This window comes from Anoplopoma fimbria, chromosome 23 (genome assembly GCF_027596085.1).
Source record: "Anoplopoma fimbria isolate UVic2021 breed Golden Eagle Sablefish chromosome 23, Afim_UVic_2022, whole genome shotgun sequence".
NCBI lineage: Eukaryota > Metazoa > Chordata > Actinopteri > Perciformes > Anoplopomatidae > Anoplopoma > Anoplopoma fimbria.
In genome coordinates, this window is record NC_072471.1 from 4,914,584 (window position 1) to 4,937,384 (window position 22,801).

General features: G+C 41.1%; 1 protein-coding gene across 1 annotated transcript in view; it reads right to left on the minus strand.

Moving 5' to 3' along the window:
- The window catches only part of plxna4 (plexin A4), a 194,632-nt gene that overhangs the window by 18,727 nt on the left and 153,104 nt on the right, over positions 1-22,801 (minus strand). Inside the window, exons 12-24 of the mRNA XM_054624328.1 lie at positions 20,681-20,832; positions 19,272-19,395; positions 17,790-17,926; positions 17,164-17,331; positions 16,738-16,831; positions 14,651-14,890; positions 14,315-14,461; positions 13,379-13,613; positions 12,765-12,907; positions 10,075-10,343; positions 4,954-5,020; positions 3,831-3,977; positions 2,682-2,841 (exon numbers count right to left, since the gene is read on the minus strand). Of these exons, the coding sequence (XP_054480303.1) occupies positions 2,682-2,841; positions 3,831-3,977; positions 4,954-5,020; positions 10,075-10,343; positions 12,765-12,907; positions 13,379-13,613; positions 14,315-14,461; positions 14,651-14,890; positions 16,738-16,831; positions 17,164-17,331; positions 17,790-17,926; positions 19,272-19,395; positions 20,681-20,832 (2,083 nt within the window). The remainder of the gene's footprint in view (positions 1-2,681; positions 2,842-3,830; positions 3,978-4,953; positions 5,021-10,074; positions 10,344-12,764; positions 12,908-13,378; positions 13,614-14,314; positions 14,462-14,650; positions 14,891-16,737; positions 16,832-17,163; positions 17,332-17,789; positions 17,927-19,271; positions 19,396-20,680; positions 20,833-22,801) is intronic.

A 22,801-nucleotide genomic window follows, 5' to 3' on the forward strand; every position in this document is an offset into this window, starting at 1 on the left:
CTCAGCACATAACAAAAGCTTTCAAAGAAACATCTCACAATGCCCCAGCAACATTATCATAAGTGAAAAAGGAAAGCCATCTCAAAAACAAACAAGCAGATGATTCCTCTATTCTTTTTGCAGACATCATGGGCTTTCTGAATACATTATTGTGTCTGTGCACCTCGCTGTGCTTCCCACTTGTGTCGACCACTGCCATCTCCTATTCTGATCACAAACGGCAAAACAAAGCGGCAATCACTGTGGTGCATGATGAGGCCCGTCTTTGGAGGATTGACCAGAATTGTGTTAGCGTCTGAAAAAAATCTGCAGGAAATAAAGATTCTCCTGTTGTTTTTGTCTATACAGCGCATCTTCCCATAAAGATGCAAATGAGCGCCGGTCTCCAGTCGAGGCTCAGTAAACACATGAAGAAATGAGAAAAAAAGAAGGGAATAAATAAAAGAATGAACTTGGTGTGAAACCAGAGCAAACTGAGATTACTCCGATTCCCAAATCCAGTGGGTGCTTCACAGTGGGAAGAGAACAGTGTGTGTATGTAAGTGTGTATAGACTTTAATTTCAGACTCACACACAGCTAAAGAGATAGGGCCGTTGGGGAGTATATGGAAGCTGTGGTGAAGAGAAAGGCTGAAGGTGACAATTGTACTCCACAGAGATGCATGACACACATTTGCTACTGGTAACATGCACAGAATGACACAAAGACAGACACACTCACACACACACACACACACACACACACACACACACACACACACACACACACACACACACACACACACACACACACACACACACACACACACACACACACACAGGGCCTAGCTTCTTTGCTCTCTGGCCACATCTTCACTGTGATAACAACACTCCTGGCCAATCTGTCTCAGGACAGGCCTGCCACAATCTCATTACTCTTATCAGCCACTGCAATCAGTCTGTGTGTATGTGTTTGTGTGTGTGTGTGTGTGTGTGTGTGTATTAGAAACCACTAGACCCACTGATATTACCTGTATACGTATAATAGAGCATCGCTCTTTAAGTGAAAAAATGTGTCAAAATACCAAATCAATCAAATGGAAGACTTAAAAACACTGAAGCATCATCATCGACACAGATAGCACAAGACCAATACATGCTAATAAGAACAACATGATTTGCAAATTAAAAGAAAGCCTACAGGCGTGAAAAGACCGGTCAGTCATGTTCATGTCTGTTTATGGACTCATGATTAGGAGAGACCTTTCTTCTAATCTGTGCAGTACTCACATCCTGAGTACAGCTTGTGAGCTTGAATTTGCTCATCCTCCCTCTTACTCACACTCACAATCACACACATACAGAGCATGTGGCCAGCTAACTCAGACAAGTTTCGAATTCCCTTTTGTAATAAAACAATAATAGAACAACACATGCTGCCCAAAGGGGGCCATAAAACAATTTTATCCAGGAGTGTCTTCAAAAGGCTGAACCAATCTCTTCACTTAGCTATCACACAGTGAGATTCCCTACGGTCTGCCCTCAGCCTGCCTTTAATCCAGGGTTGGTTATAAATATGCTATTACCAATACACAACGGGGGCCTAGAAAACCATCCGGCAATATTAAACCATAAAAAAGCACAGGTCCGGATGCAGAGACAGCCTCTAGATATCGGCAGGCAAACAATCATGGTTAACATTGTTGTGCTCCCGAGCATGCATATCTGTGTACATGTACTGAATACACACACACACACACACACACACACACACACACACACACACACACACACACACACACACACACACACACACACACACACACACACACACACACACACACAACACACACACACAAGGTGTACCAAACCTCCTTATCACTATATGTCTTGCAGAAGTTATATCATTGCACCCTTTCCTTAGAGGGCCTCCTTAAAGCAATTTGCAAATATATTAAACCCAAGTTAGAGATACCCAAGAAATACCATTACACAAGTCAGGTAAAATAACCTCCTACTGTAGCTGCCCATAGGGTTTCTAAATGGCAACAGAGGCTTGTATTAATATAACCAAGTCCTTCTTACACATCCTATCTTATCCTAGAAAGAAAGAAAAAGAGGACACTAGAAAAAAATATTTGAGGAGAAGAAATCACTGAGCGTCTCAATTGATTAGCTGATCAATCATCTGACTCAGACGCTAGTCGACAAGAGAGTCGATCGATCGGAAGTTTGGGGAGTGGAGAGACCAATCTCAGACATCTGAGCCAGGATGTCAAGCCTCCTGAGGTTGAAGAGAAAGCTACTTCTATATATCTTGGAGGACTTGTGCTTTTAAAGAGGGGCTGGGAGTGGGAGGGGGGAATCTTTGTAAAAAATCAATGGGTGTCTAAGTTCAGCCTGCTTTTCTCTAGGCACATAAATGTGAAACACTGCATGGTTAGAAATGTTTTGACAAGCTGTACGGTAACTACAGGGATACGCTGGAACAAGAGTACAATCATGAAAACTAGAATCATAAATATTCCATTGTCAAAAACTAAGTACATAAAGAAGGGCAAAACTCCTCCACAGCCAGTCGTGACAGAACTAGATGGAAGGACTGCCATGGTAACTTCTGTCATTAGACTTATCAAGCATGGTAATCGAAACTGTTTTTCTGCTTTCTTTACATTATTTATATATAACACAAAGATTTGTACCCAGGTCCATATCGGAGGCTTTTAGGCGGTGGGAGTGTGGGACGTTCTTGTAGATGGCATCTAGGATCTTCTCCTTCACCTGGCTGATGGTATCACAGTTCAGCACCTTCACCTGGATCTCTGGGCTTTTCTCATTCTCTGGATGGATGCAGTTCACCACCTGAAGCAGGAATACACAGAAATATGTACTGGGTTTCTATAGGTAAGAATTCTTGCAATAATTGGATTAATGCAAAGATTATCTTTTGTAGAGAAGAGGTTTGTGAGTACTTTGTTAATAATGCTGATTGCACAGTGAATTGGTACTAAATAAAACTGAAATAATGTTGTGCTTGCCAAAGGGGCTTTGAGAGAATTGCAGGAAAAGAAAAGATCATTCACCAGGGAAAGTGATTTTTCCTCCGAGCTTGAAGAGAGACCGTAAAGTGCTACCTCAATAAATGAGCAGTAAAACAGCTAATTATAATATTATTAGCATATTCATCGGTAAAGTCTCCAGGTGTTGGTGGAATTATCCAAATTACAAGATGAGCACAATACACATAAAATGAGAGGGTCAATGTGTTTTCTATCTCAAAGTGCAGTTTCTACACATGTCTGTATTGTGAAAAAAAAGGTTGTTACCGGAGTACTGGTGATTCTGTTTGAAAAGCCAATCGGAAGCAATTTTCAAGGATATTTTTCATTTTGTCCCTATTACAGTTATCATAGACATTGATAGAGTACGAAAAAAAATGTGTTCAAACAAATGCGCCAATGAAAAGAAAGACTGAACAGTGTCTGAGTTTCCTCTGCTCAAATAAACACGTCAGAGAGGAGAGAAGACGACAATAGACAGACGCCAGGAATAAATGAGAGGTTCCAGAAGGTTAGAGCTTCAGCATTTCTCTGCTTGAGCACACACATGGATATTCTCTTTTTTTCCCCTCCTCATCCCAAAGCCCTGCTCTTTTCATTGACAGCCCCAGTCTCAACAGAAAGTGAGGTCGCTGCTCCTATGGCCCCCTGCATATCCAGCTTGACAATGACAACTTTATGTCCTGTTGCTCATCTCATGACCGACAACCCGTAACCACCCTTTTTTCTCCTCTTATCCCTGAAAGCATATGAAGTGTCCCCTTTTAGCCCCTGGGCCGGTGAACCCCTTACCAGCGTCTTGTAGTCAATCTGTTGTCTGATGAGCTTGTCCTCACTGAGCGAGTAGCGTGCCTCTCCTGTGATGGAGTCAATGGGGCCTTTCTCCATCTGCTGCTTGATGGCACAAAAGAGGGAGAAGAGAGGTTCGCCTGCACACTCCTGCAAAAAGATTTGGAGAGAGAAGAACGTAGAAAAAGTTTGGAACGAGGAAGAAAACTTTGAAGCCATTCTTGACTCGACTCACTGAAAGCAAAGTTTAATAATTATGTATGAGAAAATAAATATCGAAAATGAGGTAACTGCTTTTTTTTTACAGGCTGCCTTGTCTTCAGAGTTGAAAGTATTATGTCCCAAAGTATCGTTCCGCCTAAATCAAAGAAAATTGTACCACCTATCAATATATAAACTGTGCTGAATGAAGCCAGAGTTTGGTGAATAATTAATGGAGTAACAGAAAAAAATGATATAAAAGACTCTTGAAGCTACTCCCATCGTCCCCCATGAAAGTTGTCAAAAGATCAAAGAGAAGAGATTGGCCATTTATAATATTTTTTATTCTCCTCCCAGCTGCAGTAAAAGGATGGGTGGAGAGATGGAGGAGAAAAACAGGATGATGGTAACTTTATTTGTGACTCAAGTGTAGAAGAAGTTGTGAACTCTTGTGTTTTTGTTAATACTGGTGCCCTATGGAGTCAAAGGTCGGCCATCAGTATACATGCTATCTGTTAAAGGATAACACACTATCTAATGAATCCTACAAGTAGTTATAATAGGAAGACTAGAAGATGTAAAAAAAACTTTTTGAAAATACTATGAAAATAACAATTTTATTCATGAACCTAATTATACCTAAAATAAAGTTCTGCTTAATTCAAAGTTTACGTTACTGCCATACAGTGGTAGACTTCTTCCTTAAAATACCCAATAGAACTAATGGATGTCTATCACTTGCTGTTGTATCCATAATTCACAAATGTTAGAGTAAAGACATACAACTACCTTTCAGTGATGACATTAATGACCTCAGCAGTGAAGTGACTGTGATTTAATCAACTTGGTTGGAGATGGAAACAACTACTTGTGGCACTTTAAATGTTCAGTAAAGTTGGAAACAATCAAAAGAAAAAAGACTTACCTTCAGAAACTTGTAGAGGAGGAACGTAAACCAGTTGGTCAGCATTTTCTCTGCAACGGACTCAGTCCTGCAAACAGAGAGACACAAAGCACATGATGAACATATGATCCCCCAAGCTCATAAATATTCAACAATCATCAAATATTCTGCCAAAAATGATGACCGCTGCTAATGAATAGGCTTTCGTTACACAAATATAATTGCAAAGACATGAATTGAGAGAGCCTTTGCTAATACGATGGCCTTTCAGAAAATCTTTCCTCTGGCTTTTATGCTCAGGCACGTCAAGGGCAGCTCGTCTACGGCGGCGGGGATTTTAATATGAGGCAAAGCAATTAAAAGCCTTTATTTGATCCCAGTGGATTTATGTCGTTAGGGGCTGGATCGGCTCTGTAATAACACTGGCCTCATTATCAAGCGCTCCCTTGCCTATTCACTGGACTAACACTCGATCTGTGCACAATAGAAAGTGAATGAATACATCTCCCTCTCTTTCTCCGCCTGGCATCCATGCTCCAGTGGTGTGGCAAAATGGTGTGTGTCTGCGTTTGTGTGCGTTTGTGTGTCTGTGCGTATGTGTTGACCTGGGCCAACAGTGTGATTGATCCCGTGTGAATGACTAATCTGCATACATAATAACAACAGCGGTAGTGGCGCGGGGAGAAAGAGGAGAGGCGAGGATCGGATATCCTTTGACAGCAACCTTCTTGACCAGCAGCAGGGGTGTGTGGGTAATCTGTCAGAACACCACAAACTCACACACACACACACACACTTACACACAGCCCGCCTTCTCCTTTCAATGAGCAACTACCATGGGCATCAATATTTCAGGATTAGTGTCCATTGTCCCATGTTTCAGCTGCCACCTGCAGCCCTCCCACCTTTCACCATTCAGACAGCCTCTTTAAGGGGCTCCACACTGAGGCATGAGGGGGGGATATAGTGTCTGCTGTGCCAGTGGGCTGGCCTGGCACCCCCCGCCAACACTGGCACAACACCTGGAGGGGATTAACTTCCTGCCTCTCACTGTGCCCACACTTTTATGTTGCCGCGCCTCCCACCCTTCCTCCGTCCAAAGATCCGAGGGTCAACAAGGTCACTTTTCATCTTTTCTTTCATGTGGCCTTGCTGTCTTCATCCCTCCCTCTGGCTTCCCCACTCTGGATCCTGTAATCATACACACTTCCAAATACTCTCCATTGCCACAAATGTAGCCCATCTATCAAAGGGGATGAAAGGAGCATGGAGAAAGGAGGATGTGCACGGGGAAGGAAGGAGGGAGGGAGTACTGGAAAAGGAAAATAAAGAAATGATTGAGAATAAACGGCTTGGCTGAGTAAAGCCTTCCCTTTTCTTCTCTTTAAACTTCCCGTTCCTCACTCACTTCCAATAGATATTATGTTTTTCTGTGCCTGTGAAAGTGGACAAGTGTGCAGCTTTTTTAAGGCTACCGTGCAAAAAGCACAAATTAATCCCACTGCGTATGCATTCAGAAATGACCATGTGTGCTGACTAGTGTTTATTGTGTGTGTGTGTGTGTGTGTGTGTGTGTGTGTGTGTGTGTGTGTGTGTGTGTGTGTGTGTGTGTGTGTGTGTGTGTGTGTGTGTGTGTGTGTGTGTGTGCACGATTCTGGCAGCGGGCACCGGCCCTGCTGTAATAAGAAGTCTTGGCACGGCCCCACCAGTTTGCTTATGCTTATTCTCGATCATAGCACAGTGTATGGGGAACAAGGATAAAAACGGCACTGTGATGGAGCTGCTTTAACGTTAGCATTTGGTATTACAAGTTTCAAACACCCTTCTCCTAACACAGTGGAACCTATGCTTGGGTTAATGCAGCTAAATGTGCCGTGGCGTGTTGGCATGGTCCGGCTTGCCTTCTTGGCAGCCAGTCAGAGGGGCAGTAGGCATTGAGAATGATCTAGAGCAGAGGGGACCTGGCAGGGCTCAGTTCTCCCTGATTACCGAGGTAGGGGTTGATGGGAATCCGTGCATCATCAAACATTTAATGGCCATTTTTGCAAAGTATAAAAAAGTTACTTAGGGTAAAATTGTTATGTGAACAGAAAATATAACCAACAAAACCATAACAACATTCCAAGCAATCCTGCTCTTCTGCCCATCGTATTGGCATCTATATATATATATATAGATCTTTACTGCTATTTGTTTTGTTTACACTTTAAAATGATTGCTCACTGTAGCGCAATTACTTGCAGATATTTGAGGATTAAAGGTCAAATCGTTTTTTTCCCTAGTAAACAAGGTAACATCTTCAAGTGCTTATTTTGTCTGACCAACGATTTCTCACATTTGAAAAAAATGGAACCAGAGTGCGTTACGTTGTGTTCACAAACATAAAACAAAGAGATAAAAAGGAAAAGGTTAATCGCAGGACTCCATTATCATAAAAAGGAGCGATGGCAGTTGTGTTAACCAAACATGTGAGTGCATCTTATAGTAGTCCGAGTTGGAGCCAAAGAGGGGTTGTAATAAACGCAAGAACATATTGGGCTTTGCTATTTTAACACATCAACTGCAGCCAAACTAAACTTAAGGCTATGGAAACACACTGTTTAACTCTGCATGACGGGCAGAAGGGATGGTGGACGAGGGAGGCGAGTGAGAGGTAGAGGAATGAAGGGAAGAGAGGAGTTACAGGAGGAGAATGCAGCAAAGGAAGCGACAGATGGTTGTGGAAGGCTCTCGTTAGTTAGCTTGCCTGGTGCTTGTACTTCAGCACAGGTTGTGATGGGACAGATGGAAGGATGTGTGTTTGTACGTGGGATAGAGGGAAAAGACACACACACACACACACACACACACACACACACACACACACACACACACACACACACACACACACACACACACACACACACACACACACACACACACACGTACGCACACACAGAATTCTTGGAAGAGGAGGCAGTGGGTAGCCGTGCTCAGAAGCTGTGCCAGAGACACCCTGCTCACGCACTTTAAGCATTGATTTAGCAATCAAGAAAACAGGGGAGGGGTAAGAGGAGGGGAGAAAGAGCTGGGAATATAGATTGAGAGAGCGAGTATAAGTGAGGAGGAGAGAGATAGTGACGGTGCGACACAAGTGGCAAAAGCTTTAGAACTGAAGACAAATAGACCAGAGAGAGGTGGAGAGTGAGGGAGAATAACACTCCAAATGAGCTAACATGATGAAAGAAAGAAAGAAGAGAGAGAGAGAGAGAGGACACAGAACAAATTAAAGAGAGGGAAGAAGAGAGGTAGGTGTGCTATCTTTCCAGACAAGATTATACTTCATCTTCACAGCCCTATGCCTGTGTATCTGGGCTATTTTCAGCTGCTTTCCAAGGACAAGCCAGTCAGCCCACACTATAGGATGGCAGAGCTCGCTCACACTGCCTCATCACGTCTGAAATGTATGCCGGTAGGATGAAGGACTCAAAAGCGCACCCAAGGAGGAAGGATGAGATGAAGACGGTCTGATCAGCGATCATCAGAATCGTGTGTATATAACAAATGGGCAATCAAACTGAGCGGGCATTTGTTGTGAACATGTGCTCTCCCTCCAGTGCTGGCTGAATGCGATGGCATTTTCCCCAGGTTTTCCTTCTCCCTTTGCCCTGATGACAAGGGAGGGAGGAAAAGAAGAGCCGGAATGTGAAGAGGAAGTGTGATTCAAGACAGCGTGTTGTATTTGGCTTGTGCTTGAAGGAACAGCTGTTGGTTGGTCTTTGCAGCACTTGGAGCAACCGTTTTTGAGAATTTCCTGCCTTAAATAAAAAATCAGATCAGTTTCTGACAACATAAATCAATGATTTGTGGGTAAAGCACGCATGCAAGTCGGTGCTGGCACCTTTACTAAGTGATCAAAGAGCTGATTACACGACTGGCCTTCATGCTCCAGTAGTCAGCTGTCCTTACTTGGTGACACAGCTTTAAGTGACTCTATTGTCCTTGACTACCTTCTCTCCATGTCTCTGCTGTACAAGCCATCTCTTATATTGTATCTACTGCCAGGATCAGCAGTTACTCCATTGTTTAGTGGTTGCACCAGGCTCAGTGGGCTCTGGGTGCAATTAATCATGCCTGCTGCCCAGACAGCATTAATCTCTCCTGCCTCACCAAGTAGCATCTAAACAGGCTGTCATTAGATGAATATGCCCACTGTCTTGCGGATGGTACGAGGACAGCATTCATTTCAGTCCTCTTTGCATAAAATATGCTTGTTGTATTTGGGTGCTTAGTTACTGGTGGAGATGAGATTTTAAACCAGAGGGGAAAATCTGAATTTTAATTGAAACGCGAGAAGGACAAATTAATTTGCGACTTGCCTGTCAAATCATCTGGGGGTGTCAAGAATTGACAAAGCAAAAACAACATCGAGCACAATACCATGTATAAATACACTACATATAAACATGCATGGACACATCACACACATACACAACAGCTGTGAGGCAGCCAGTTTACTCAAGTAACCATAATCATCACATTTACCAAACACCACGGGCAGGAAGCATAATCACATACAGTGCCGTGTTCAAGTGCAAGCCATTAAAGCTTTGACTGCAAATCCAAGGGGGATTGTGACTGTGCCTGAGTGCGAGCTTTCACAGTTCTCCCTTTTTTTCATGAATTAGATTTTTTCCCCCTCTTGAGCCATTTCAAATTGGATTCACTGCTAATTAATCATAATTATTTAGCTAATGATGTGCGATGCAATGCACTCTGGTGTCTCTGAGAGACAGCCAGCAATTCAAGGTCACGGGAGTTAATCCAAACATGTCACAGATACGGACAGAGCCACAGGTAGAGTAGCATATCCTGTCCTTTACAGTAATGGGTTGACATTAACCATTACAAACCTTTATCTCTATACCTAAAGAAGCATAATATTACCTTAAGTGTAGAAAAGTTGAATACGTGTGACAGTTGTTCAGTGTTTGAATAAGCGGCATTGAGCATTTTTATCAGTAGGAAAAAAAGAAAGATTTGTGTTGTTCCTTCATTGTCTGGAATTTGCAGCAAAGCAGCAAATGGTCACTACCAGCTGTGTAACTTTGGGCTATGTTAGGCATTGATAGGAGGAAAATTAAACTTGTGCCTGGTTCTCACCTGCGGAGCAGCAGCTTGGGGTGGTTCTTGCTCTCAAGGTTGCGGTCTATGAGGTCAGACAGCAGGTGCTTTAGGACATCAGTGGCGTACTCCAACTTGCTCTGCAGCACTGTCATAATAAGTGAGGCCACGTTGCCACGGTCCCTCATGGAGAAACCACGCTGGGCCTCAAGAGTGCGAATAAAACACAACAGGAAGACCTTGTTGTTAATGAGCTGGCCGAAGAGCTTCAGCCCCTTCTCCACTTGCTCCTGGCGGTAACCTGGCACCTGTGAGGAAACAGGAGAAACGTTAATTTGGCTGAAACACATAAAAAATAACGAGGGGAAAAAAGCACAGATTCTGTTCGGCACATTCAAGGCCATGTCATAGAGACATAATTAGTCATCAGTTCATTTCAATGAAATATTCGCTCCCTGTCTCCCTAATTGAAACATTTTTAAGGAGGAAAAATTGTGTTTTAGTTTAAAATACAGTTTTGTATAACATTTAATCATAATCAATATATTTAGATCAGGTTTATAGATATGCTATATTAACACATATGAAAAAATCTGTGTGGTAATAAATAAAAGTCAAATCAAATACAGTTATAGTTTCCTTACTTAAAGGTGCAGTTATAAGTTAATAGATCCATCTTCATAAATAATGGTGGAGACTGGAGACAAATACAATGAGAGAAAGAAAGAAAAAAGGATCTAGGGAGACGAGAAATTGAACTTCTTCCAGTTTTTTAAACGTTTAGTCTGAAAGGCAGTGAAACACTAAGCCTCTTGAGGGAATGTTTATTACATCGATGGCGCTATGTTCCACATTAATGCAAGTAGAAAGAGAGTGCAGTGATGTGAATTCCCCTCATCTGAGCCCAGATTTGTCCCTGCACCATTTATACTAGTCACTTGCCGCACATGCTTCCTTTCTCAATTTCTTTCATAAATAGCACCTATTGAGGATATGTTTTTTTTTTTGTATCTGTCAAGAGCACTTGTGGAAAGACAGCATCTCTTTGTGCCAAATGCAGCTGTCAACCAGCATATGTTTGTGCTTTTACCTTTCCTAGAGGAACCCCTTGTAATCTTCTGGGAGCTATTGTTAAGTTGCAAAGTCTAATTTCATACTGCCTGACGAGATGTGTACTCATGTACGAGAATGTTCGTGTGTGCATATGTTATCATATGCCTTTTTTACTGCATATACATGTATGATCGTGTGTAATACAGCCATGCATGTTTTTAGCCTTCTTTCTTGCCCAAATAAACTGTGATTTTTTGTGGATTTAGACCCAACAAATATACTGCACACTACTGTAACACAAACACGTTTATCATGTTCGTTAGGATTATGGAGAGCATAAAAACAGTAAACTATCTCGACCTAGACACTCACTAATCTCCATAGGTCCATGGAATATTTGAGTTTGGCAGGCTAACAGGTGGAGCAGTAAAATGTCAACGACTGCTGAAACTGAATCATTTCCGTTAGAATCAAGAGGGAATTATAATGGCTGGGGAAAAAAAACATACTAAAGCAGCAAGCAGAATGAGATTCAGCTGTAAAGTGAAATTGTTGGGATAATATTATAACTATATTATATAGTTGGGGCAATTAAGTGATTTTTGACTGCTAAGAATAAACCTTAACGGTTACCAGGAACATATAATAAGCAGGCTTTATTGAGCAGACATGCCAGACCATATTTTATGTTCTTTCTACATGTAATTCTCATTTTAACTGGTATGCATTCCAGTAAGCCCAGACATAATTCCTATTAGCTGTGCTATTTCTAACATGTCTACAACCCACAGTCAAAAACTTGACTTTAAATTATCCGACACATCAATAACAATTAAGCAGCCATCAACGGCCTACGACAAGCCTGCTACTTTTTTCATTAGGCTCCTATTCCATATTATACTCCTCACACAGTTCGACATTTATACCAATTAAAACATAATTAATATTGCTTATTACTGGGAAATTATCATCAGGGATAGAGTGGCCAACCCTGAGGGCAGTGAAATGGGGGTCCATCATTCTCTTAATGGAACAACACGACCTGCTCAATTATGGCTGTCTATCAATGTCACCACTGGGGATAAATGACTTGATTTTTTTCTACTGCTTTACTCCCACTGATTGATTTTTAATTTGTTTTTGAGGTGCAGAGAGAAAACGAAGCAGCGTCTCATGTAGTTTCAGTTATTAATGAGAGCGCGCACCTGATTCGAGGGCTGCCTTGTTTGTTTTTGAAAAAGTGTTGTTGTCGGCCGTCAAAAGGCTTTTGTTTACCAGACAGCAACACAAACAACGACGGCGTCAATTTCACCTACTGTGACCCACCATATTGTTCATTTGCTTGTTCATCTTGCTCGCTTTTCAAATAAGGCTAATTGCATCGAGATTGTTATTTGATAGGGACTGAAGAACAGGTACACACACTTATTTGCACAATTCAAATGTTAAATTGAAATGAACTTCAAATAACTAGCTGTCCTCTTTCAAAAATCCCTAAGACCTGCTGATGGACACAACTAATGGAATATCTATTAAGTTAAAATTCAGGTTATTAAGTGTTAAGTCAAGCACTCTTTTAACCAATTACAAGGCGTTCCTTTATTAAAAAACGACACTGGCTAATGGGGGCTCCATATTTAGTACAATTTGAACGGCAGTGAAACAGTCCTCCATACCTCCAGATCTCGGAGGACAGGATGTTCCTCGATGCCTGGGAAGAGGACCCTCATGGTGTAGGTCCTGTAGTCCAAAAAGGGGATCCCTGCTCCGTCCAGATCACTGGTCAGCTCATGGATGTCTGTCTGGAGCTCTGCAAAAGCTGATGGATAAACCAGATACACAAACTAATTAATTTTCCGTAACAAATCAATTAGCTTGTGATACCATGACAGCTATGCTATCATATACTTTACAATCAACATACCAGAAAATGATGATAAAAGGATATGAACACTAAACGCTGGAAATACATAAATACTGTTTACCATATACCTTTCTTTTAACCAACAACATCAGAAAGTTCACTGTGGCACTTTTTATTTCTGTCAAATGAGCTTCCCAGAACATATTGATTCCATAATCAACTTTTAGAATTCTTGTTGTAACTAGAAAGGTTTTCATCACAAGAAAAAGATTGTGAGATTTGACCTTTTGTTCTGAACGAGTGTGCTTGTTTTAACACGGTAAATAAAGAATCCAAAACGTTCCCAAGGTAGCACAGTTAGTTGGGTCTATTGAGGGAGAATCTCTTCTCCATATAACCTTCTACACATCAGCAAACACCTCTTACCCTCTTTGCACTCCAGAGCCACACGTGACTCAAGGTTGTCCATCTGCATCTGCAGCCTCTTCAAGGTCAGGTCACTCTCACGAGACTTGCGCTTGTAGGCGATGAGAACCACCACGATGACGAGGATGAGCAGGGCACCGGCTGCAGCGATGCCAATGATTGCAGAGCTGCTGAGCGGGCTGTCGGACGTGATGTGGACCACACCTGGGGAAAATTCGATACCACCCACACGTGCCTTGTGATGGTGAAAGATAAAAGGGCAGATTATAATTAATGGAGGGGGCCAAAAGAAAATGTGTTTTAGTCTACCAAAGCTATAATCAGAGGATAGATTCACTTAAATATGACATATTGTACACTTAAAGGCAAAAAATATCACAAATATTTATGAACCATAACATTATACCACCTCTGTGAATCCCTTTTAGGTCTATAAAGCATCACTCTGTCTTCAAATTCAAGATGAAAGCCCAGACAGACTTATTGATTTGATTTTAAATGTGTACACACTTTTGTTTATTTGTGCATCTGCTAACTGTGTTATAGTAATGTGTCCATCTCTGTCTGTGACGCTGGCTTCAGGTGGCAACATCAGGAAGCGCTTTGTTTAAAGTGGTCCCTCTAAAAACCACAAATGGAATCTTTATTGAGTTTGCCCGGGCCCTAATCCTTCTTATTGAAGGCTTATTTGTTTGTCTTTTGTCTGCTTGTGGGCAGAAACAGGAACCACACAGCTGATTTGATTAGAGCAGTAGTCTGTCTCAAAGTGGACCAGAAGATAGATAGAAAGCAACACGAGGAATGTCCGTCTGTCTGTCAAACTGTCTATCGATTCGTAGGTCTGTCTGCCTTCTCCACCATAGCCTGCCTATCTGTCATGTGTATCTGTGTCTCTCTCTCTCTCTCGTCTTTGTGAACATGCGCTGTATCACTCACCAGGACCTTGTGTCGACCCGTCAGGTTGGGTGACTCACACAGTAGCTGGGTCTCTGACACTGTCAACATGCAGGGCTTCTCGCCAATAAGAACTGTGTAGTTCAGCTTTCCATTTCCACTATTGGTTGGTGGAAGGAAGTTTCGCCCCTGCAGGAAGAATATATGCATAATTAAATGTTGTGTTGTTAAAGGGAGGAGGGGTAAGAGAGTTAGTTAGAGAGTTAAATAGCTGTATTATATCTATATTAACCATACTACAAAATCATATAAAAACATGTTATAGGTAACTGAAAGTCATAATCTGATAATCAAAAGATTTTAAGTAAGTGTGGGTACCTTTAGTATAATGGGGGATCCAGGTTTAAGCTCCAGCACTCCAGACACACTGAGGGGTTCAAACTCAGGATTGGGGTAATATATAAAGTTGCTGTTGTTGAGTGCCATCAGAGCCTGCACGTCGTCCAGTTTGAAGCCGAACTCATTCGGCCTCTCGGGCATGTCCTGCTGTCGGGCCAGACTGATGGGCAGCTCTGGGGCCTGGCACAGCATGGTTGTAGGGCTCAGCACCTGGCACAACTGGCAGAGGACAGAGAGAGAGAGAGAGAGAGAGAGAGAGAGAGGGAGAAGTTATATTTATTAATGATCATATCTACTGCAAATTAAATGAGTGCTTAGTGGAAGTAGATAAATGTTGTAAATTGACACAAAAACAAACTTGACATGCAAGAATTATGCTCCTTTTTTTCATTTGCGATTCTATCTTACTTAACATCATACCTCACGATCAAATTAAATGAAATTCCCTATTACCTCACTCATGCCTCCTAGCAACTAAAGCTCTGGCAAACTAGCACTTGAACATGCACATACTTTACTATATGGCAAGACATCCAAATATCAGTTACTGTAAATCTTTTATTTCACAGGTTTACATTTCACTAAGGCAGCTGGAGACTCAAGTCAAACTGGAAGCTCCTCCATTTCAAAAAGTATAAAGATTAGTATAATATCTTTCTCAGAGAAAGCCACCAAATGAAGTGCAGTTAGAGAGCGCGTGCAGTCTCACCACTACCTGGCTTTGATGTGTGAAGATTTAGGAGTGATAACTAGGTCTTACCTTTCCTTCATCACCCTCCAGAAAGACACCTCCACGCTCTCATCACTTCTTTACCCCCTGTCCAGTTATTCTTCTCTGTGATCTTTTCCTCTCTTTTTGACACATTCTTATTCTGTAACTCATCTTTCCATATCCACTTTACTGCTCAATTATAGTGTCTCTTACATCTTTTCTCAGTGTCTTATCTCACTCTTGTATTGCTCTTCTTCGTATTTGCCCTGGTCTTTTATTTGACATGTGATGTGATTTGAATTCTTCGTCTTTATTCCTTCTTTATTCACATCTCTAGTCCAGTTTTGTACACAAGAACAGATTGTCATATCCGTCATTGTAATGCCCTTCAACATCCCTCCGACATCTCCAGTCCTCTCTGTCTGTCAGGGCATTGACAAATCAACCACCAGCACAGGTCTCATTCACAGACATTTCTGTCTCAGTCACGGACATTTCCACAGTAACCTCTGCCATGCAGCCACTCAAACTACTGCCTGTCACTCTAATTGGCTCCTTGAACATCAAACTTGACTAATCCTGGAAGGCCTTCGGGGCATTTCTAACATGTATCCTGCACTGCTGCAGCAAGGTAAAAAAAAGGCTCCTCTGTGCACAAATGTTACTTGAATGTTGATTTTTTGTTTTTCCTCACATTCAGTGCAAAACTAAGCTGTGTAAGCAAGTGAGAGTGGGCTACACATTTCGGCACATCTTATTCATGTTGTTTTAAAGTGCAAGCTGCCTGCACAGTAGCTTAGAGACACCATGCCCAGTGCAGACATATGTGAGCACAGATGTTAAACGCGGTGCAAGCTCATGCTCAAAGAGACCATGAAGATAGCATTACCGCCTTTTGTTACTCCCTCTTCTTTCAATCAGATCACAGAGACCCTTGTATGGCTTTATCTATCCTCCCCTGGGTAAAAGGGTGAATAGAGGGTAGAAGAATTTGATAAGGGCCGATCTCTGTGGTTTTTAATTCGGTGTCAAAACGTCCCTATTGTTACAAAGGTGTGGAGAGGAGTTACATCATTCTCTATTAATTCCATAGTTCGAACCTGTTGATTTTCACTATGTCCTCTCAGTGTTTTTCTTTGACCCATTTACCTCAATGTGGCACTGAAGCATTTAATCATGCTCTGGAAAAAAGAGAATGTCTGACTCTCAGTTTGGCCGCGGTAAAGATATTTCACTGACTGTTAACTCCTTCAGGTAAATGACCTTTGATTCTTTTTTTCTTTTTTTTTACAAAAATGAAGCACAAGGTAATCATCTGTAATCATCCACATTGTTTGTGTTTGCAATCACTTACATTAAGTGTTTCATGGCTGTTGTATTTGGCTCTGATGAGTGGGGTCTGAATGATGTCCAGGTTTGTTCCTGTCACTGTCACTGGTGTGTGTCCACTGTGGGAGAGAGAGAAGATTGACAAGAAGGTTCAAAGGACAGCTCAGATTGTTTTGAAATTTATATATATATTACTCACTGGGAAATAAATTGATGCAGATACATTAGCTTGCGGTTGCAAAATTATGTTTATTTTTATCCAGTTATAATTTTCTTATAACCGGATAATTTGCTGTTGTTCACTTTTGTCTTCATTTATCAGAGGCGCCTGCTTTGCTGGAATAATTCCATCTACAGGATCCATAGCATCCATAAATATCAATTAGCAGTGAGTAACATGCAAGCATTTGTCAAAAAAGTTCAGTGACTGAAACATGCCCCTGTACCATACCTGTAGATGCTCCACTCAGGCTCTATCTTGGTGATGGTGGGATCTTCCACATACTCAAACCGCAGGTCCTTCTGCAGATGAGCCTTGTCTATGCTCACAGACACGGACACGTTTCCATAGCCATTCAGGGAAGCATGGGTACGACACGTGAGCCACTGGCCACCCCTCCTACAGTGATGACAGGATGATGAAAACTGGTTATTAGTCAGTTATAGACTACCAATAGAATTTTATCCGACAATATATTACACTGTGTAGAAAACTCAGGAGCCATCTCTCTAGTTGTTTATCACTGCCGGTGCAGACCACTAAATCATTCCAAAAACCAATATCAATTTAATATTAAAGATGGCTGAATGGTTGCTTAAGTGGACATGGATAGTTTATTGACTGAGCATGGAATTGTGCATTGATTAAGTGTTGGATTACAATACGTCTTTTCTCAAATCACATTCCCATTGAAAAAAAATCTACTAAGCAACAGATCCACCATATCTAAATATTAGATGGAAGACTGTCAGATGGGTTTAATCTCTGCAGTTTGACTAACACAGGCTTTGACTGAGCTTTTAATTGACTGTTTAAGTGTGATTGGCAGGATCAGCTCTGGTTTGCTCCACACTAACCTCTGATAAGTGCATGGCTGGTCTTTAAACATGATTGACACGTTGCTCCCAGCATCAAGGTGGCTGCCGGTGATGTTGACAATGGTTCCCCCAGAGACTGGCCCTCGACTGGGCTTGAGGTTGATAATCCTTGGGATCTGGAGACGGGGCAAGGGGTAAGGTCACAAGACAATCAATGGGTGAAATCAAGGTGAATAAATGATGCTTAACAGTGAAATTCTTGCGCTCAGAAATGAATAAATACAGGGTAAAGAGGTAGAGTGAAGGAAAACCAGAGTGATGCAATATTTAATGTATGGGGCAAAATTGTAGGAATCCTTAGTGAGCAGGTAATAAATAAGAGAGGCGGAAAATATGAGGGAGTTTGTAATGGTTTTTATACGCGAAAGGTTGTGTTTGTGTTCTTAATTTGTTTTAATTTATGTGAATATAACCGATAAACATGCGAAGAATAAAACGTTAACGTTAAATGTTAAGCTCATGTCACGATAAAAAGTCCTATGTAATTTCATGAAAAGTATAAACAATGCATTGTCTTAATTATAAGCCCAGTCATAACTCTTTCTTATAAATAAACACCCGTTCTACTTGACTAATAGGCAAAGCATTTCTAAAATTAGAGGTTGAGACACAAACGATTGAATTTTATGATTAGTCAACCTGTTTGTTTTAATGAGCTGCAGGCTACAGAGAGAAATCTACTGAGCATTCTCAGCTAATATATACCTGCACTCACTAATCCCACTTACATACACTATACTGTGGTGGGAAGCTTTGACACAGCAGCAACTGATTCATTCCACTAGAAGCTGGGCATAGAGTAAATCCTCCTTCAGTTCATTTGGCCTTCTTATAATCTCATCTCCAGCCTGCTGCGTCGTGTGACATCTAGACCTAACATCATATAATCCTGTACAGAGACGCCGTTGAGAAATAAAACTCAGCCAACGCCCATTAATGGATGGCAGTAAAACTGATAAAACTCCATAAAACGAGTACATAATGGCAACAACTGCAAATTTATTTCAGTGCGTGTGCGACTGATGCTGATAAATTGCGTGCAGTGTGGGGTTTTGAAAGAACACAGAAAGTATGTTACGCGTGTGTTTTTTATGTGTTCATGTCAAAGGAGTGTATTTTTAAACATTTTCTTATTCTGCGCTCATTAGCGACTGACTGCCAGTTATGTCTCACTGCTCATACACACATGAGGAATACTGAGAGGGAGAAGCTCTGTCAAAACCACACCATGTTGGATCGTAGCCAAAACATGTAGGTACAGCATTAACACAGCAGGTGAAAACGAAGATCAACGACCAGCAAGGTGATAACAGGCAGAGTGTGATTTATGCGGCGTGTGTGCCTTCTTGCTCATAGAAGAAAAATACTGTATACAATGAATCAATTATCTAGAGGTTTTTTAAGCATCAAATCGATCAAATCCTAATACAAAACGATCAAATATTGAAAGCGTAGACTCACCACAAAATAGTAGTACTTGGAGGACTTTGCCATGAATTCTGGTCTGCACTCTCCGACCCCGACACAGACCTGCACATTCCCAGTATACTGGCTCTTCTCTGCTTTACCCATCTCACACACAATCCTGGAAACACACAGTAGCAGAGTTGTGGAATATGTAAGAAACAACAACGTATGGAAATGCATGAACAGACACACCCAAATGTGTATGCCACACACACAAAAAAAAGCCTATACTAAAAAAATGCAGAAGTTTTGCTTTGCCAGCAAATGTTGAGCAGAATATGGAAAAAGAATGGACTTAAACCTGTTAAAACCAAAATAATTGAATGTATTATTTGGCAGCAACTTCCCCTTCCGCACACTGCCAATTTGTGGGAGAAAAAGGAAAAAGTCTCTATCCCTTTTTACATATGACCTCAAATACAGCTACCTCTTTTGCTGGGTCAGCATTTGCTTAGAAAGTGCTGGCACACAACTTACTTTCTTAGCAGGAGAAGCCCTGGCGCTGGTGATAAGCCAACTTTAAACTAGTTTAAAATAATTTGACAGATGGCACCTGTAAGGAACCAAAGCTCTGGATTAAACTCAAATGTCAACTAAAATGTAACCTCCTGAACTTTCTAAAGTTATTATGGGAAATTATGCATGCTAATGTGTGTATGTGCTAATATTAAATATGGTCCACAGCAGTATTAATAAATAAACATTAACATAGGTGTCTTGTACTCCATGTGGTGACTTGAAGTTACATTAAACTCTAATTTCTTATGGTCTAGGGATTAAGTGTATTTGGCATTAGTTTACCAGCATGTCAAAGTCTTTATTTCTCTCTCTCTCTTTTACTCACACTCACTCGTTCTTGCTGCCCTACACACACACACACAGACACACATACCCACAAACACCCTGAAGTGAGTACTCTGACTGATCAGTTGGTCAGGCTGACTGATTATGGCTCAGTCCTGTGGGTAACAGAACGTAACATAGTGTCGCTGTATCTGTGTGTGACTCAAGTGTATTTTTTTCCTTGTAGGGCATGAAGTGCTCTGCTGTAGTCAAGTGGTTTCAATGGGAATAGTGCAAGTGAAAGGAGAACACAAACATTGGGCTGAATTCAAGATATAGCTTCCCAGCTGTTCTAAAATATACTGTTTGACTTCTCCCTGTGGTTTCAGTGCAGCTGGAATGATATTATGTACATTTAAATTGTAAAAAAGAGTGAATTACTGTACAACAAAGCTCATAACAACCTGTAATTATGAGTATATTTGCTATAATTGCTGTTTGCAACTGGCTGCTGCCTTAAATAGGACTTGCTGCGTAATGTAAATTGAGACTAGGTGAGGATTTACTACATTGTGCTGTAATTATTCTATGCTCAGTAATTAATATAAAATGGGACTTACTGTTCAGCAGGTATGTAGCCCTCACGGATGGGGGTGCAATCCACTTCGGCCACCTTCACGTTGTCCTGAATCTCTCTGAAATCCAGTCCCAAGTTCTCACCACGAATAGTCACGAGTGTGCCGCCCTCCCTGGGACCCCTCAGAGGTGTGATCTGTTGAAAGTCAAATCTGGATTCATGATTTTGGATATTTCTTTGTTAGTTTTCCTAAAAAAAAAGGACCATTGGTTTGTTGCACAAGGTATTCTGCTGACAAAATAAGCCACTCAAACTTTAGATGTTAAAATGGTAGATGAGTAAATGTAATAAAAGTAAAGGTATTATATAAACGACCACTTCATTTGTTTCAATCTCTTTGTCTCGTGTCTTGATGTTTATTATGTAAAATCTTTCTAAAGAGTTTCTTTTCTATAATCAGAAACTAAAATGTAATGGATATTGTCAAAATGTACAATAACATTTAAAAAAAAATGGACATAACTGCTTTTAGATTAACTGCTTTGTGCCATCCACTTCCTGAACTCAAATTGAATTGGCAAACATAAAAAAAGCTATTTAAATGTATTAAAATGATTCCGTCTCTATTTGATATCTACATTTACTGCAATATGTCTCCCAACCCCTTGTCCATACTGTACACAGCTTTATAGACCACTATTTTAAATTACAACTTTTTTAAAACTTATCTGAAATGAGTGTGTCAAACAATCAGGAGATCCATTGCAGTGCACATTATATTCATTCTATAAAGAGCTTCTTTGAATAGTGATGAAGAAATTATGAATGTTAATGTTAATATGAATGATTATGAATTTTAACTAGCGTCTGAAAATGAACCCTTTTAAGGATATTGGAGTGGCAATGCTAACTTCCCAAATGGTGTGAGATAAAGAATATTAGTGGTTCGCCAGTAAAAATGCAGTGTTCCTACTTCTTAGTTTTTTGGTTAGTGTGAAACCACTGTATGGACAAAGGCTCTTTGTAAAAGCCATATAGGGAGAAACAGGTGAAGAATGTTAGCAATGCTTTCAAATTTAATGTTATCAAATTATTTATTTGGGTAATAATTCTAAGTGTTTTCTGTTCACATGTTATGTAACTCCTAGAAGAAAGAAGACTTTGCTGAAGGGTGAAGGGATGGGAGAGGCGGCTGCAGAAAAGAGACAATAAACGACAGAATCACAGCTCCAGTGACAGCTAAGGGGTCGAGACTCAGGGTCAAGGGATTGTCATTTCTCAATCCTGTACTCACTGAAAACCATGATAATATATTATATAAGATTAACTTAAAACTTGGCTTTGGGTGACATCTTTGCAGTAATCACAGTGTCCTTTGATTTATCAGCAACATCTTTCATTGTTGATGAGGCGGTTCTAACATCCATCAACGCTTTACTCACACAATTACTTTTTTGGCCAGTGAGTGTGTATCGGTCCGGCCCAGATGGATGAATGTTAGAGACGGACACAGAATAGTCTGTTTCTATCCGTCTCTGTCAAAAAGAAATCCTTCATGCTGCAGAAAGTGGGCCCAGCTTTAATGGCGCTGTGTCACCACCCCCTGAAAAAGAGCGATCCAAAGGATTTTCACTGGGGCTGAGATTGTTTCTCTGCTTGGTTTGCAGCGTGACCCCCGGAGGTGGAGTGCTGAGAGAGTGTTTTATGAGTGGCTTTATCTTATGGCTGGGAGCTCTTGCTTGTTGTGGTACAATAATCCTTATGTTACAACCACATGAGCATCAAACTATTTTAATTTCATTATTTTCTGTTACAAACTCAACTAGCTGGGTTTGAAAGGAACTACCCAATCGAATGACAGAGGCGAGCTCAAGCCAGGTCATGCACAACGCAAGTCCTGTGGCTGCCATGTGGGAGATATCGTTATAGTATGCTTCAGTGTCTCTGATTAATAAGGCTCCCTACTGATATCTTAATAAATAAAAAAAAGGAGCCTACAGGGAACAGGGCTACAATACGTGCAATTAAAAAGATTGCTAACAATGCATCGTGGCTCTCCATTTATTAGCAAATATGGAGGATGGAGAGGGACAAAGAGTTAAAGAGGAATAGTGAAGGAGAAGGAAGAAGCAAAAGAACGAAAGAGAGAGGGAGAGACGCAATG